The sequence below is a fragment of the Tamandua tetradactyla genome, chromosome 9 (genome assembly GCF_023851605.1).
Source record: "Tamandua tetradactyla isolate mTamTet1 chromosome 9, mTamTet1.pri, whole genome shotgun sequence".
In the NCBI taxonomy this organism is placed as follows: Eukaryota; Metazoa; Chordata; class Mammalia; order Pilosa; family Myrmecophagidae; genus Tamandua; species Tamandua tetradactyla.
Window position 1 is genome coordinate 26,536,225 of NC_135335.1, and position 13,171 is coordinate 26,549,395.

The window sequence follows — 13,171 nt, forward strand, 5'->3', positions numbered from 1 at the left end:
AAGACCCCACCCAGCAATATTGAATGAAGATTAAAGGACATGGCTTTTCTGGGTTCCATAACAGCTTCCAACTGGCATAATCTTTCATACTACCCCATTGCTGAATTCATTTATTAGCACTTGGAGCTTTGCTGTGTATTTTCAAGGACTTTTTTTTTGTATATAGGATCATAGCACATGTAGATAGGAAAACTGTACTTCTTTTTTTCCAACTTAGATGGCTTTGATTTCTATTTCTTGCCTCATTGCCCTGGCAAGGACTTCCAGTACAATGCTGAGCAACACTGGGGCAGCAGGCATCCTTGTGTGGTTCCAGATCATAGAGGGAAAGTTTTCAACCTTTCACCATTCAGTAAGATGTTAGCTATAGGGTTGTTTTTTTTCAGTTTTAAAAATAAATGTTCTACAACCTTTTAAGTTAATTGTGCGATACAGAAAACTGAAAAACATGACAAGCAAAGAACACAAAAATCATCCAGCCTCACATGCAGTTCACACTTCAACATATCCTCCAAGATCCTTAATGTCTCTGAGCACAATGAGAATTTTTATGGATTTGAAACCAGACAGGATATATCATGCTTTTCATGAGTATTGCCAACTCAACGTCCTAAAGCCAGGAGTATTGTGATAACCAAGAATATATGACACCAATTCAATCAGGGGATAAAATGTATTCTTGCCTTTTCTGGGGACAAAAATTTCAAGGAAAGCAAAAGTGGCCATAGGCTTCTATAGATATTGGCAGAGTTACAAACACTGCCTTGCCTTAATGCTCAGTTTAAAAGGAGACATACAGCACGAGGTCAATACATATAATGTGTCTAAGATAATTTGCTATCAGATCTATATTGAAATATTAGCAAGGATGCATGTTTTCACTGAATTATTTAATAATATTCTCATACAGCACAGACAAGAGATGTGCACATATGACGGTTCCCTGAAAATGGAGATGTGAGCACATCTGCACACATCCCTCCCCTGAAGCCACCATAAGGAACAAGTCCTGATATAAACTGCTCAGAGGTGGTTAACAATTCCATGCCAACCATGCTATTTCTTATTAATTTTACAAAAAGGTATCTATACATTCATTAATTTCATAGCTTTTCTTTTAATGTACATTATCACCTTAAAATATCTAAAAAGCTTAGATTTTGTGAATTAAAGAATGAGACTTATGCATAATTAACACAGGTGCTTTTTTAAAATGCTGATAGAGGTATGGTTATACCCTGAAATGTCCTGTAGATAAAGGAATGCAGGCAAAGGACCATCCTTCTGCTTTCCTCTCCCAAATGCCCACCGTGCCAGGTCTGCATATCGTCCCACAGCAGCAGGACTAACAAAGCTCACAGCCTAATGAGCTATTTCATTAGTTCTTCAGAGGAAAAGCAGCCAACTTTCAACTGAGGTTCTTTCTTACATGGGAAGGCACAGGGTGATCTCTATTGGCCTTCTCTTCAGGCCTCTGGTTTCCAACAACTTTCCCCGGGGTGATTGCTTTCTGCATCTCCAAAGGCCTGGCTGAGCTGCGAGTGCTGAGATGAGGTGTGCTGAGCTGCTTGGGCTGTGCTATGTTGGAGTCTCTCATTTAAGCCCCAGCCAATTAAATCAAACATCATTCATTGCAGCAGGCATGCCTCCTAGCCAACTGCAGATGTAATGAGCAACAGTGAGGTTCTTCTATCACTGTCTTATGTCCACAGCAATAGAATTAGATGCCTTCACCTGGCCAAGTTGACACCTGACCCTAACTACCACATATGCTGAGTCCACAGAAACCTGACTTATTCCCCAGCTCACTCCAGCCAACCCCACATTGAAACAACATCACTGTGTTTATTTTAGCATGAAAATGGAATATGCCAAATTTACCCCATACCCTTAGGCTTATAGTGACAAATTAATGTAGCTGTAAGAAATGACACATGTATTTAATTTAAATAGATTTCCTTAAACTTCCTCAGTTATCAGAATCACATTTTAGTAAGTTGATTCTGAGACCCTGTGCCAAACAGTTTTATAAGCTTCTGAAGACAAACTAATGATGTTGCTCCTGACTTCCTATCCTATATTCTTTTCTTTTTCATTCTCATTGCTATGACTTAATTTCCAGCCCTTATAACCTCACATTTAGATTATCAAGATAGCATTTCAATTGATTGTTTTATTTACAGATTCAACTCTAATGCCAAACCATCTTGCACAATGTCAGATTAATTTTCCTAAGAACAAGTTACTTACATACTGATAAACCTTCAGTGGTTCCCACTGTTGAGCAATAAGGTAAAAAATCATATGTATTTTTCATCTCCAGTTACTCCATTACCCTGCAGCAATGGTCTCTTGACCACTATTTGCTGCTTCCAAATTCCAGCACTTAAGATACCCATGGCTTTGTCCCTTCAACTTTGTGTTCTCTTTCTGAGTCATAGAAGTATTTAGCTTGCTATGGAGCTGGACTATGTTTCAACATTATCATGTGTTTAAGGCAGAGGATGAATCGAAGTCAAAACTTACAGCAACATCTCGATCAGCATTCACCCCCCATCCCACATTTAAAGTTCTCCTAATTGATGTTATTTCTAGAAGCCAGTTGTAGGAGTTGCTCTGTATCTGCTTAGAATCTTGACTTTAATAATATTCTCATTCTATCCACAGCTAATGTTTATTTATAAAAATATTTAGGAAAGATCTCTCATTTGCAACTTCACATGCTCAATAGGAAAATTAAATAAGATTGGCTGAGCATGCTAAGAAATCAGCCTTGGGTAATGGTTTACAAAAGAGTATATAGATATCATGAAATGCAATAATATATAATATAGTTCTGATGTTGAAATGCTAAACACTTTCTGCCAAAGAATTAGTGAAATTCTTAGCCATGGGTGCTTCAAGGAATAGTTTCTCTTCTACTTTTGTTCGGAAACTTTTCTTCTACTGCCATCTTGGTTGTGGCATACACTAAGCTTCTTTTCTGGCCTGCCTTGTCCTGCATAAGCATGATCATTCCTTTGTTTTAAAATCAGTATCCAGTTGCTTTGTCTTTACCCTCTGATATTACTGCAATGCCCAAGATACGTGTGCCCCAATATAAGAAATACTGATTTTACTCAAAGATTTTGAGGAAAAAAACAGTCCTTTCATAATTCATTAATATCTTAGTAAACATTTGTGGCATAATTTTATTCTTGGCCTGATGGCTTAGTCTTTTTCATTCCCTCCCTCGCCATTTTGGCACGTCCGGTTCTTCTAGACCTCTGAATTACAAGCCTCACCCGGCAACTAGTGACGCAGCCTTGTCTCTCAACCCCTGTTGGCCTCCTCATCCCTCCACCCGCCCAACATCCGCAGCTACAGGCACACTCAAAAACAACATCTCCCTGGTGCCTACAGACGTCACAGTCACCCCATCCGTCCTCCCTGTGTGATTGGCTACCCTCCCCTGGAGTCCACGCCCTAACTCCACCTCTCCTCAACTGTATATATTCCAGGGCTCACCGAGCCTCGAGGTCTTTAGCTACTGGTGGCCATGGCATAAGCTCCTACCAACAATAAAGCTACCTTGCTTCATGCCTTAATTGACTCGGCCTCCAGTCCTTCAGACCCGCAGTGGTCCCCTGCACGCACGCCTCCGACTCAGACCCTCGAGCTCGAGCCCCCTCTGCGCCTGGCGGTTCTACTCCCTGGACCCCCTCGGCAGGAGGAGTGGACCCTCGCTAGCCTAGCGGGACCGGACTCGGCGGAGTCCCACCTCTCCCCGCAAACATTGATATATATAACTGGATTATTGAATGCATATGACCGAGTAGGAAACAGGGTCAAAACTTTATTATTATTATTGTTTTGGTTGTTTATTTAGTACTGTTTCCTTTAAATCCATTATGAGCAATTGTTCTTTCCAACCCCTAGATGAAACCTTGGGATGCTCCAATTGATTTTCTAGTCAATTTCAGGCATTAAAAATTTGAGTCAAGTTGATTACCAAAATTTCAATCTTAAATTGAATTAGAAACTTCTCTCTTTCTTTGGTTCTGCAACTGACTCAGGTTTCAAAAACTGTAATGTAAAGTAGGAAGAGTAGATCTTTATTTCCTACTCTATTTCATCTCCCTCTTTCTAGGTCCTGGTTCTGGCCCCTCCAGGGATAAGACTGAGGCCTGTTTCAGAGACAATAATCAGGTATTTTTCTTTTTGGGTGTGACAGCTGTCCAAATGCCAGCTCCTAATCTCTTCAGAGATTTCATCCCTTCCCCACTGTTGGTGGCTCTTCCACTTCCAGCTCCCTAACATAAACAATACCTCTTCCAACTGGCTGCTGCTTATGATTCTCCCCTCAGCATCCACCCACACCCATTTCCCTATAGGACCCTTCTCTTACACAAGATCCTTTTCTATATGACTCAGACTTAGCTATCATTCATGGGTCTCCTTTGTTGATGGAAAACAATGACTTCTTGGCCTTCTAAATTTGGGGAGTCCACTTTTATTTTCCCCAATAAAGGCTTTCTATCTATTACCACAAGTTATGACAGCCACCCTTTTACCTTTTGTCATTCTGGTAAGGGTCAGGAATTGTCCTCAAATTCCAAGAGACACGTGAGCTTTCAGAATGGATCTCTTGAAGCCCCAATCACTCAGGAAGGAAAGGGGAAATGCAAGATTCCATGACAACACTTTCAATGTCCTCTACAATCTTTCTCCTCCCTCTTTTTACCTACTACCTTTGTGGTAGATGATGATCTAAGAATTTCAAAGCCACTTTCAGATATATATATATACATACACATATATATTTTTTGCTTTAGTGCATACAGCTGTACTATGTATTGTTTTTAATCTTTAGAAAGAATATATTTGAAAATAGTGTCTGAATAAAATGTTTTATAAGTATGCCAGTTTGAAACAGTATGTATCTCAAAAGCCATGTTCTTTAATCCTGATGTAATATTGTGGGAGTGGAAACCTTGATTGGATTGTTTCCATGATACCCCCAATTGTGGGTGTGACCTTTTGACTAGATGGAGATATGATTCTGCCTATTCAAGGTGGGTCTCGATTAGTTTACCGGAATCCCTTAAAGGAGGAAACATTTTGGAGAGAGTTCAGTGCTGACTGAACCAACTGAGACCCTTACATTTGGAAGCAGAAAGTAAATGCCCCCAGAGAAGCTGTTTGAAACCAGAAGTCAAAGACTCAGCAGATGCCAAGCTCATGCCTTCCCAGCTGACAGAGGTGTTCTAGACCCACCAGACTTACTTGAGTCAAGGTATCTTTCTCTGGATGCCTTAGCTTGGACATTTTTACAGCCTTAGAACTGTCAACTTGCAACTTAATAAATTCCCTTTATAAAAGCCAACCCATTTCTGGTATATTGTATTCTGGCAGTGTTAGTAAACCAAAACAAACAGGCCAATCAATATAATCCCTTTGACTCAACCAATAATATTTTTTAAATGATATTATTTTGATTATTTTAGTTATCATTACACTGTAAAGTGTATGAGTTTGGAAGAAACCGTATATGGTTACTTAATTTAAAAAATACATTCACTTGTAAAAATAAAGTTGAACAACTTTTTTCTAATTATTTTTTAACTGGCTTGGGTTTTCTTTCTTTTCTGATTTGAAAGCTCAATAAATATATTAAAATCAATTTGATTCAGGACTAAATTGTGCCTCATTCATATTAATCCCCTACAAATAATTTTTGTGATGTTCATATTTTTTTCTAGACTCTTTGGACACATCCCAAAATCTCTTCCATGGATGGCTTGGGCCACTGTGTAGTCCCTCTGTCCCCCTAAGATTATTCATGAGGATTTTGGTTGTTTGCATGTCATGCCTGTATAATCACCTTGTAGAATATAAGAAAATTCTGTTTCTTATTTCTGCTTTCGCCTAGATTTCATACTGTCTATGTTTAAGTAAATTTTTTTCATACTGTATATATTTAAGTAACTATTTTTTTTGCATGGGCCAAACTGGGAATCAAACCTGTGTCTCCAGGATGGCAGGTGAGAACTCTGCCTGATGAGCCACCATTACCCACCCCCATGCTATATATATTTAATAAAGGTATTTCAGAAAAATACTTCAGAACTATAAATAAATATGAATATTTTAAACTGTTCTACTTATTCCAAGTATTGAGGAAAGTAACTTGCTTTAAAATCTCCCACACTAGGGTGGGCCATGGTGGCTCAGCAGGCAGAGTTCTTGCCTGCCATGCCAGAGACCAGGGTTCATTTCCCAGTACCTGCTCATATAAAAAAAAACTTATAAAATCAAAGATCTCAATGCATGTCTGGAGGAACTAGAAAAAGAACAGTAAACTAACCTCAAAGGAGGTAAAGAAAATAACAAAAATAGATCAGAAATAAATGAAATTGAAAATTTAAAAAAAAATTAGAATCAACAAAAACAAAAAGATGGTTCTTTGAAAAGACCAGTAAAATTGAAAACCCTTAGCTAAACTGTCAAAGAAAATCAGTAAAAGATGCAAATAAATAAAATCAAAAATAAGAAAAAGGACTTCACTGCAGACCCCACTGGAAAAACACAAGAGCATAAGAGGATACTATTGTTGTCAACAAATTAGACAAACAAGATGAAATGGATGAATTCATAGAAACAAACAAAAAACCTACATTGACTTTAGAACAAATAGAAGACTGAAACAGACCAATAACAAGTAAAGAGATTGAATCAGTCATAAAAACCTCCCCAAAAAGAAAAGCCCAGGACAAGATGGCTTCACAGGTGATTTCTATCTATCATTCCAAGAAAAATTAATACCAATCCTGCTCAAAATCTTCCAAAAAAATTGAAGAGAAGGGAAAACTAACTCATTCTATGAGGCCAACATCACCCTAAGACCAAAGCCAGATAAAGATACAACAAGAAAAGAAAATTACAGACCAATTTAGCTTATGAATATACAGGCAAAAGTCCTAAATAAAAGACTTGCAAATTGAATCCAACAGTGCATGAAAAGAATTACATACTGTGATCAAGTGGCTTTATATATGCAAGGGTGTTTCAACATAAGAAAATTACTGCAGTACACCATATTAATAAAACAATGGGTAAAAACCATGAACCTATCAATTGATGTAGAAAAAGCATTTGTCAAAACTCAGCCTCCTTTCTTGGAAAAAAAAACACTTAGAAAAATAGGAATAGAAGGAAACTTCCTCAACATGATAAGGACATTTATGAAAATCCCACAGCTAACAACATACTCAATGATGAAAGACTGAAAATTTTTCCTCTAAGATGTGGAGCAAGACAAGAATGGCCACCGTCACCACTGTTATTCAACATTGCACTGGAAGTCTTGCCAGAGTAGTTAGACATGAAAAAGAAATAAAAAGTATCCAAATTGGAAAGGGAGAAGTAAACTATTCAAAGATAGCATGATCTTATATCTAGAAAGTCCTGAAAAAATCTACAACAAATCTACTAAAGCTAATCAATGAATTCAGCTAAGTGTCAGAGTACAAGAATAACAAGCAAAAATCAGTAGGGTTTCTGTACACTAGTAATGAGCAATCTGAGGAGGAAGTCAAGAAAAAAGTTCCATTTACAATAGCAACTGAAAGAATCAAATATCTTGAAATCACTTTTTAACCAATCCATTTTTTATTTTTAAATTCTTGACATTACAGAACTAAACTGAAATGCATTAACATTCCACTCTTCCATTTCTTATCACCAAACAGAAATAAAATTCATGAGCCTAAAAAAAACTAAACTAAAAACAGGGAATAGCTTATAAAACTAAATATGTATCACAGCTTTAACAGCTGAACAGAGAATGTAGGATTTTTAAATTCTTAGCGGATGATAAAGTTGTGTAGAAACTGAACACTTGCAAATTATTTTGAAACCTGGAATCACTGACCAGAAATTACACAGTTGGATCATGAGAAAACAGCATTAAGGGTTTTGAGTGGATCTACAGTGTTCTAGCTGCACCCCAGAACCTTCTCAGAGAAAAGCCGAGCATTGATTAGATACTGGGCCAGGCTAATTCTGGCAGACAAGCCAGTGATAGTAACCTCCCTACTGGAAAAGTGTTCCACCAGATTGGCAATTTTGATCTGGGCCCTGGAGATCTGGTAGATCTCACTGATGTTGGCACCTTGGTGCTTGATTATGAAGCCATTAAGTTATTTGGAATGGTGAGTTCATGGGTGGTTTGAGTATATGCATCCAAACTTGACCAATAGTGTTCCACTCTAGGAATAAATTTAACGAAGGATATAAGGGTCTTATACACAGCAAACTACAAAACATTGCTAAAAGAAATCAAATAAATGGAAGGGCATTCCATGTTTGTAATTTGGTGGACAAAAAATCATTAAGATGTCTGTTCTACCCAAAACAAATTCAGATTCAATACAATCCCAACACATACTTCACAGAAATGGAAAAGCCAATTATCAAATTTATTTGGAAGGGTAACAGGCTCCCAAAAAGACAAAAGCATCTTTAAAAAGAGGTTGGAGAACTTACACATCATGACTTTAAACCACATTATGAAGCTACAGTGGTGAAAACAGCATGGTACTGGAACTGGAACAGATACATGAACCATTGGAATTAGATTGAGAGCTTGAAAATAGACTCTCACATTTATGGGTAACTGATTTTTGACAAGGCTACCAAAACTACTCAATTGGGAAAGAAAAGTCTTTCCAACAAGTGGTGCTGGAAAAACTGGATATCTGCACTCAAAATAATGAAAGAATACTAACTCCTACCTTTCTCATACCATATACAAAAACTAGTTCAAAATGGATTGGAGACTTACATATAAATGCCAGGACTTTAAAACTCCTAGAAGAAAACATAGGAAAGCATCTATACAATCTTGTGTTAAGCAATGTTTCTTAGACTTTACACCCAAAGCATAAGCAACGATAGAAAAAACAATAGATAAATGGAACCTCCTCAAAATTAAAAGCTTCTTTGCATCAAAGGACACTGTCTTGAAAGTGAAAAGATAACCCACTTAATGGAAGAAAATATTTGGAAGCCACATGTCTGATAAGGCTTTACTATCCAGAATATATAAAGAAATCTTACAACTCAATGATAAAAAGACAAACAACCCAATTTTAAAAATGGGTATAAAGACTTAAACAGACATTTCACCAAAGAGGATATATACAAATGGTTAAAATGCATGTGAAAAGATGCTCAACATCACTAGCTATTAGAGAAATGTGAATCAAAGCCATGAGATATAATTTCGTACTCAGAATGGCTAATATAAAAAAATAATAAAATAAAACAGAAAATTACAAGTATTGGAGAGGATATAAAGAAATAGGAATGCTCATTCATTGCTGGTGGGAATGTAAAATGGTACCACTGCTATTAAAGACGGTTTGGCAGTTCCTAAGTATATAATTACCATGAGTTGGCAATCCCACAACTTGGTATATACCCAGAAGAAGTGAAATCAGGGACTCAGATACTTGCCAACTGATGTTCACAGCAACATTATTAACAACTGCCAGAAGATGGAAGCAACCCAAGTGTCCATCAACTGATGAACAGATAAACAATGGTATGTACATACAATGGAGTACTACTCAACTCTAAAAAAGAATGAAATACTTATGCATGCAATGACAGGAATGAACCTTGAGGACATGATGCTGTGTGAAATAAAGCAGTTTCAAAAGGACAAATATTGTATGGTCTCACAGATAGGAACTAATTAGAATAAGTAAAATCACAGCACTAGAAGCTAGATTATAGGTTACCAGTGTTAGATTGGGGGTAGAAAATGGAGAATTTATGCTTAATTTGTACAGAATTTCTATTTAAGCTGGTGGTAAAGGTTTGGAAATAGATGATGGTGATGGCAACACATTGTTGTAAGTGCAATTAACAGTGCTGAATTATGTATGTGAATGTGGTTGAGGGAGGGAGTTTTGGATCATGTACATTACTAAAATGAAAATTAGAAGATAAAACTAGGACTCTGTGACAGTCAGTCTTGTGGACAATGCACTGGGGTTCATAGGACAAATATAAGAATATTCTTTCATGAATTATAACAAATATATAACATTCACAAGGTGTTAATTACAGAGTGGCATATGTGAAAAAATACACCAAGTGTAAAAAAACTATGGGCTGTAGTTAATAGTGGCTATTTTAATATTCTTTTATCAATTGTAACAAAAGTGTCATATTAATGCAAAGTGCCAATGATAGGGGCATATAGGCAATGCTACATTTTTTTACATGACTTTTCTGTAAAAATCTGGTTTGTTCTTGGTGAATAAATACTTGAGTTTATTTGAAGCTAAAAATAGCTCTCCAATAACCACAAATTGTACAACACATGGGAAAAACACCAGGAACAAAGCACATATATATTTTTATCATTCAACAGAAGCTACATGCTTAAATATTTATCTTTCAATTCAAATAAATTTATTAGAATTTCATTTTGTTACACTGTAAAATTGTCTTTATTTTAAATTCTGGTGATTTTGCTGGAAAAAAGGAAACTACAATCCAAATACAGTATGCAAAATGCCCATCTGAAAGCGTACCCACATACAGAGATACATTTTTAAAAAATAATAAATGCTAGGCCCCTTGAAGAAAAGAAGAATTTCTCTCTATCTCCTAATTGAAATGTTAGTTACACTAGATATTCTGAAATTGTCAAATGTTTCAGGACTTGTGACCAGCGTAGAATAGTTGAGTTGATTCCAAATCTGACCACTTTTGTTCAGTTCCTGGTCCACCACCTGCTTGCTAGGCCATTTGGTCAGCACAAAACATGTCTTCACTGCTATTATTTCCCATTTCTTTTTGTTACACCAACTGAACACAAATGAAAAGTCATTTTATTATCATGTTGCAAGCTCTTTATAATAGGAAATGAGTACAGAAGAATAAAATTATAGAGGAATAAAGGGTGTTATAAATCCAAGAATTAAATTTTTTAAATCTCTCTTTGAAGCCAGAAATGAGGAGAAAAGCAAAACAGCAATGACTGTTCCCTCTTGGTTATCTTTAATCCTCTGCCTTCTGTAAAGTATAAAGATGAAAAGACCAGAACTGTAGAGCATACCTGGTGGGTTTAGCAGCATATCAGATGTGTCCTACCTTGTCCCCTCCTCTTGATGTCAGGCAGAAAGTGCAGGTGTCAAGCAGTATTCTGCCATCACAGGCAGGGTACTTATTGTTTCCCATCTTTTTCTGTTTTCTCTCAAATTGTAATTCCGGGTGACACTCACCACCACCCTACATCCCCATTTCCCACCTAAAGCAACCCCCGGCAGCATGCCTTACCTTCTTTCAGCATGCCCACTTTCAAACACTTCATGAAGCGGCAAGTCTGGCAGGATTTGTCTGCATTTTGTGATTTCACATTCATTCGTGGCAGGGCAGCTATATTCTATATTATCTAAAACACATAGTTTGGAGAAAAGAAACTGTTAGACCCACAAGAGCCACAACATCAACTGTTACTCCCTTGCCACTCATGCAATTCACTAGGAATGGCTCAGAAACTGTGAAGCCAGACACTTTGCTGCAACCACTGATGACACATAGAACAAAGGAGAGACATATATTGAAGCTCTCCAAAAGATTGTTTGAAACTTGCCGTTATAACATAATGACAGTTTTCTAGAATCTGAGGATCCAAAAGGAATTTGGAACCAAAGCAGATTAATTCCATAAAAATACAAACATTAGAACTGTATTGTCATGTCATCAGCTCTGTAAATCTTGTGGCTGTTAATGCTCTAGCACATGGGGCTTGTTATCTTTATAACACTGAACAACAGAAACATCAGTGTGAAAAATGATCAGCAGGCTAATTTGGGACATTGTGGTAAGCTCCTTGCAGGCAGGGGCTAAAATTACACAGTCTGTGTGACAATGCATACCACAGTCTTGCCACATCATCCTGTGCTGACTGATGACAATGATCATCACCATGTATGTGAATTTATTTGCATAATTATTTCCACACTCTCAAGCTCCATGAAGGTGTTACAAATAAGAATAAACTGCCATGAAATTATATTTTTAATATCAGAGTTATATCACTTAAAGTAGTACCTACACATCTGATATAAGTCTGTAACCAAAAGGAGATCCAAATTTTAACTTTAATTTTTTTCATTCAGGGCCAGTGATCATATGTGGGATGTGCTCTGGGGCTGCCTACAGCTTTGGAAAGAAGCTGCCTTTAAAATTAAGCCTCTTTCCTCCATCAGCTCTGTCACATAGTGCTTGAGGTCTTTTGTTACTTCCTAACCCTTTCCCCTTGTGATTAAGTGCATTAGTATCTTAATGAAAACGCATTCTGTTTATAGCCCTCTTGGGAAATGGGAGCTCATCACACCAAATGCATAAATTGTTATCAGAGACAGTACAAGCATAATTGCAATTTTGCTGCTCCATGTTTGCAATACTCAGGGTCCATCCAAGTCCCCTGAAACATGTGCAGATTCTGGTAATTAGCATAGAGTCTACCTGGGACCACAGCATTGATGAAATATTTCAGAGTTAATCACATATTGTAAACACTGATTTATATTGACTACCTTTCTCTAGACTGATGTCCCTCATTAAATATCACATTAGTGGATTGCAGGGTTGCACAAAGACACAACTACTCAGCAACTGCTAATTCAACAGGAAGTAATACCTAACCACTTATACCTATTTAAAATTGGCGAAGTATGTACAACCTAAACAAAAAAGTATGTACATTATAACTTGGGATAAATATATCAAAACTGTTAGACCAAATTGGCATTCTAATTCAGGGCATTTATAAAAATAAAAGCAACTGCTTTTTTATACAAGAGGCTAAATAATAAGAGTGATATCAATCATATCAACTACATCATACTCCACCACTTTCCTCAGAGATATTACTGATTCTCATAGAAACCATGGATAAGTCAAAGGAACCCATGATGGCTAAGAGTAAAAGAATTAGAATCTAAACTTTTCACTAGTTTCTTTAACCATCTTGGAGGAGTTATTCTGCATCCACAGTATTGCTAGTAATTTTCTGGGGTTAATTAGTATCCTACTGCCAGATCTTTCCACTCGATATGGCTCTCCCTTTATCTATTTAAAAAGAAACCCAGGTCTTTGCTTTCCTAGA

The 13,171-nt window shown here is 37.0% G+C and overlaps 1 protein-coding gene across 5 annotated transcripts in view; it reads right to left on the reverse strand.

Moving 5' to 3' along the window:
- Positions 1 to 13,171, reverse strand: part of LOC143646853 (uncharacterized) — an 84,853-nt gene that overhangs the window by 28,667 nt on the left and 43,015 nt on the right. For 2 of the 5 annotated variants that reach the window (XM_077116250.1, XM_077116253.1), the window contains exon 3: positions 11,335 to 11,449. In XM_077116250.1, the coding sequence (XP_076972365.1) occupies positions 11,335 to 11,449 (115 nt within the window). Of the gene's footprint in view, positions 1 to 10,637; positions 10,864 to 10,902; positions 11,071 to 11,334; positions 11,450 to 11,650; positions 11,726 to 13,171 lie in introns of those variants that run through there. The other 3 variants (XR_013157669.1, XM_077116249.1, XM_077116252.1) reach the window with 3 other exon arrangements.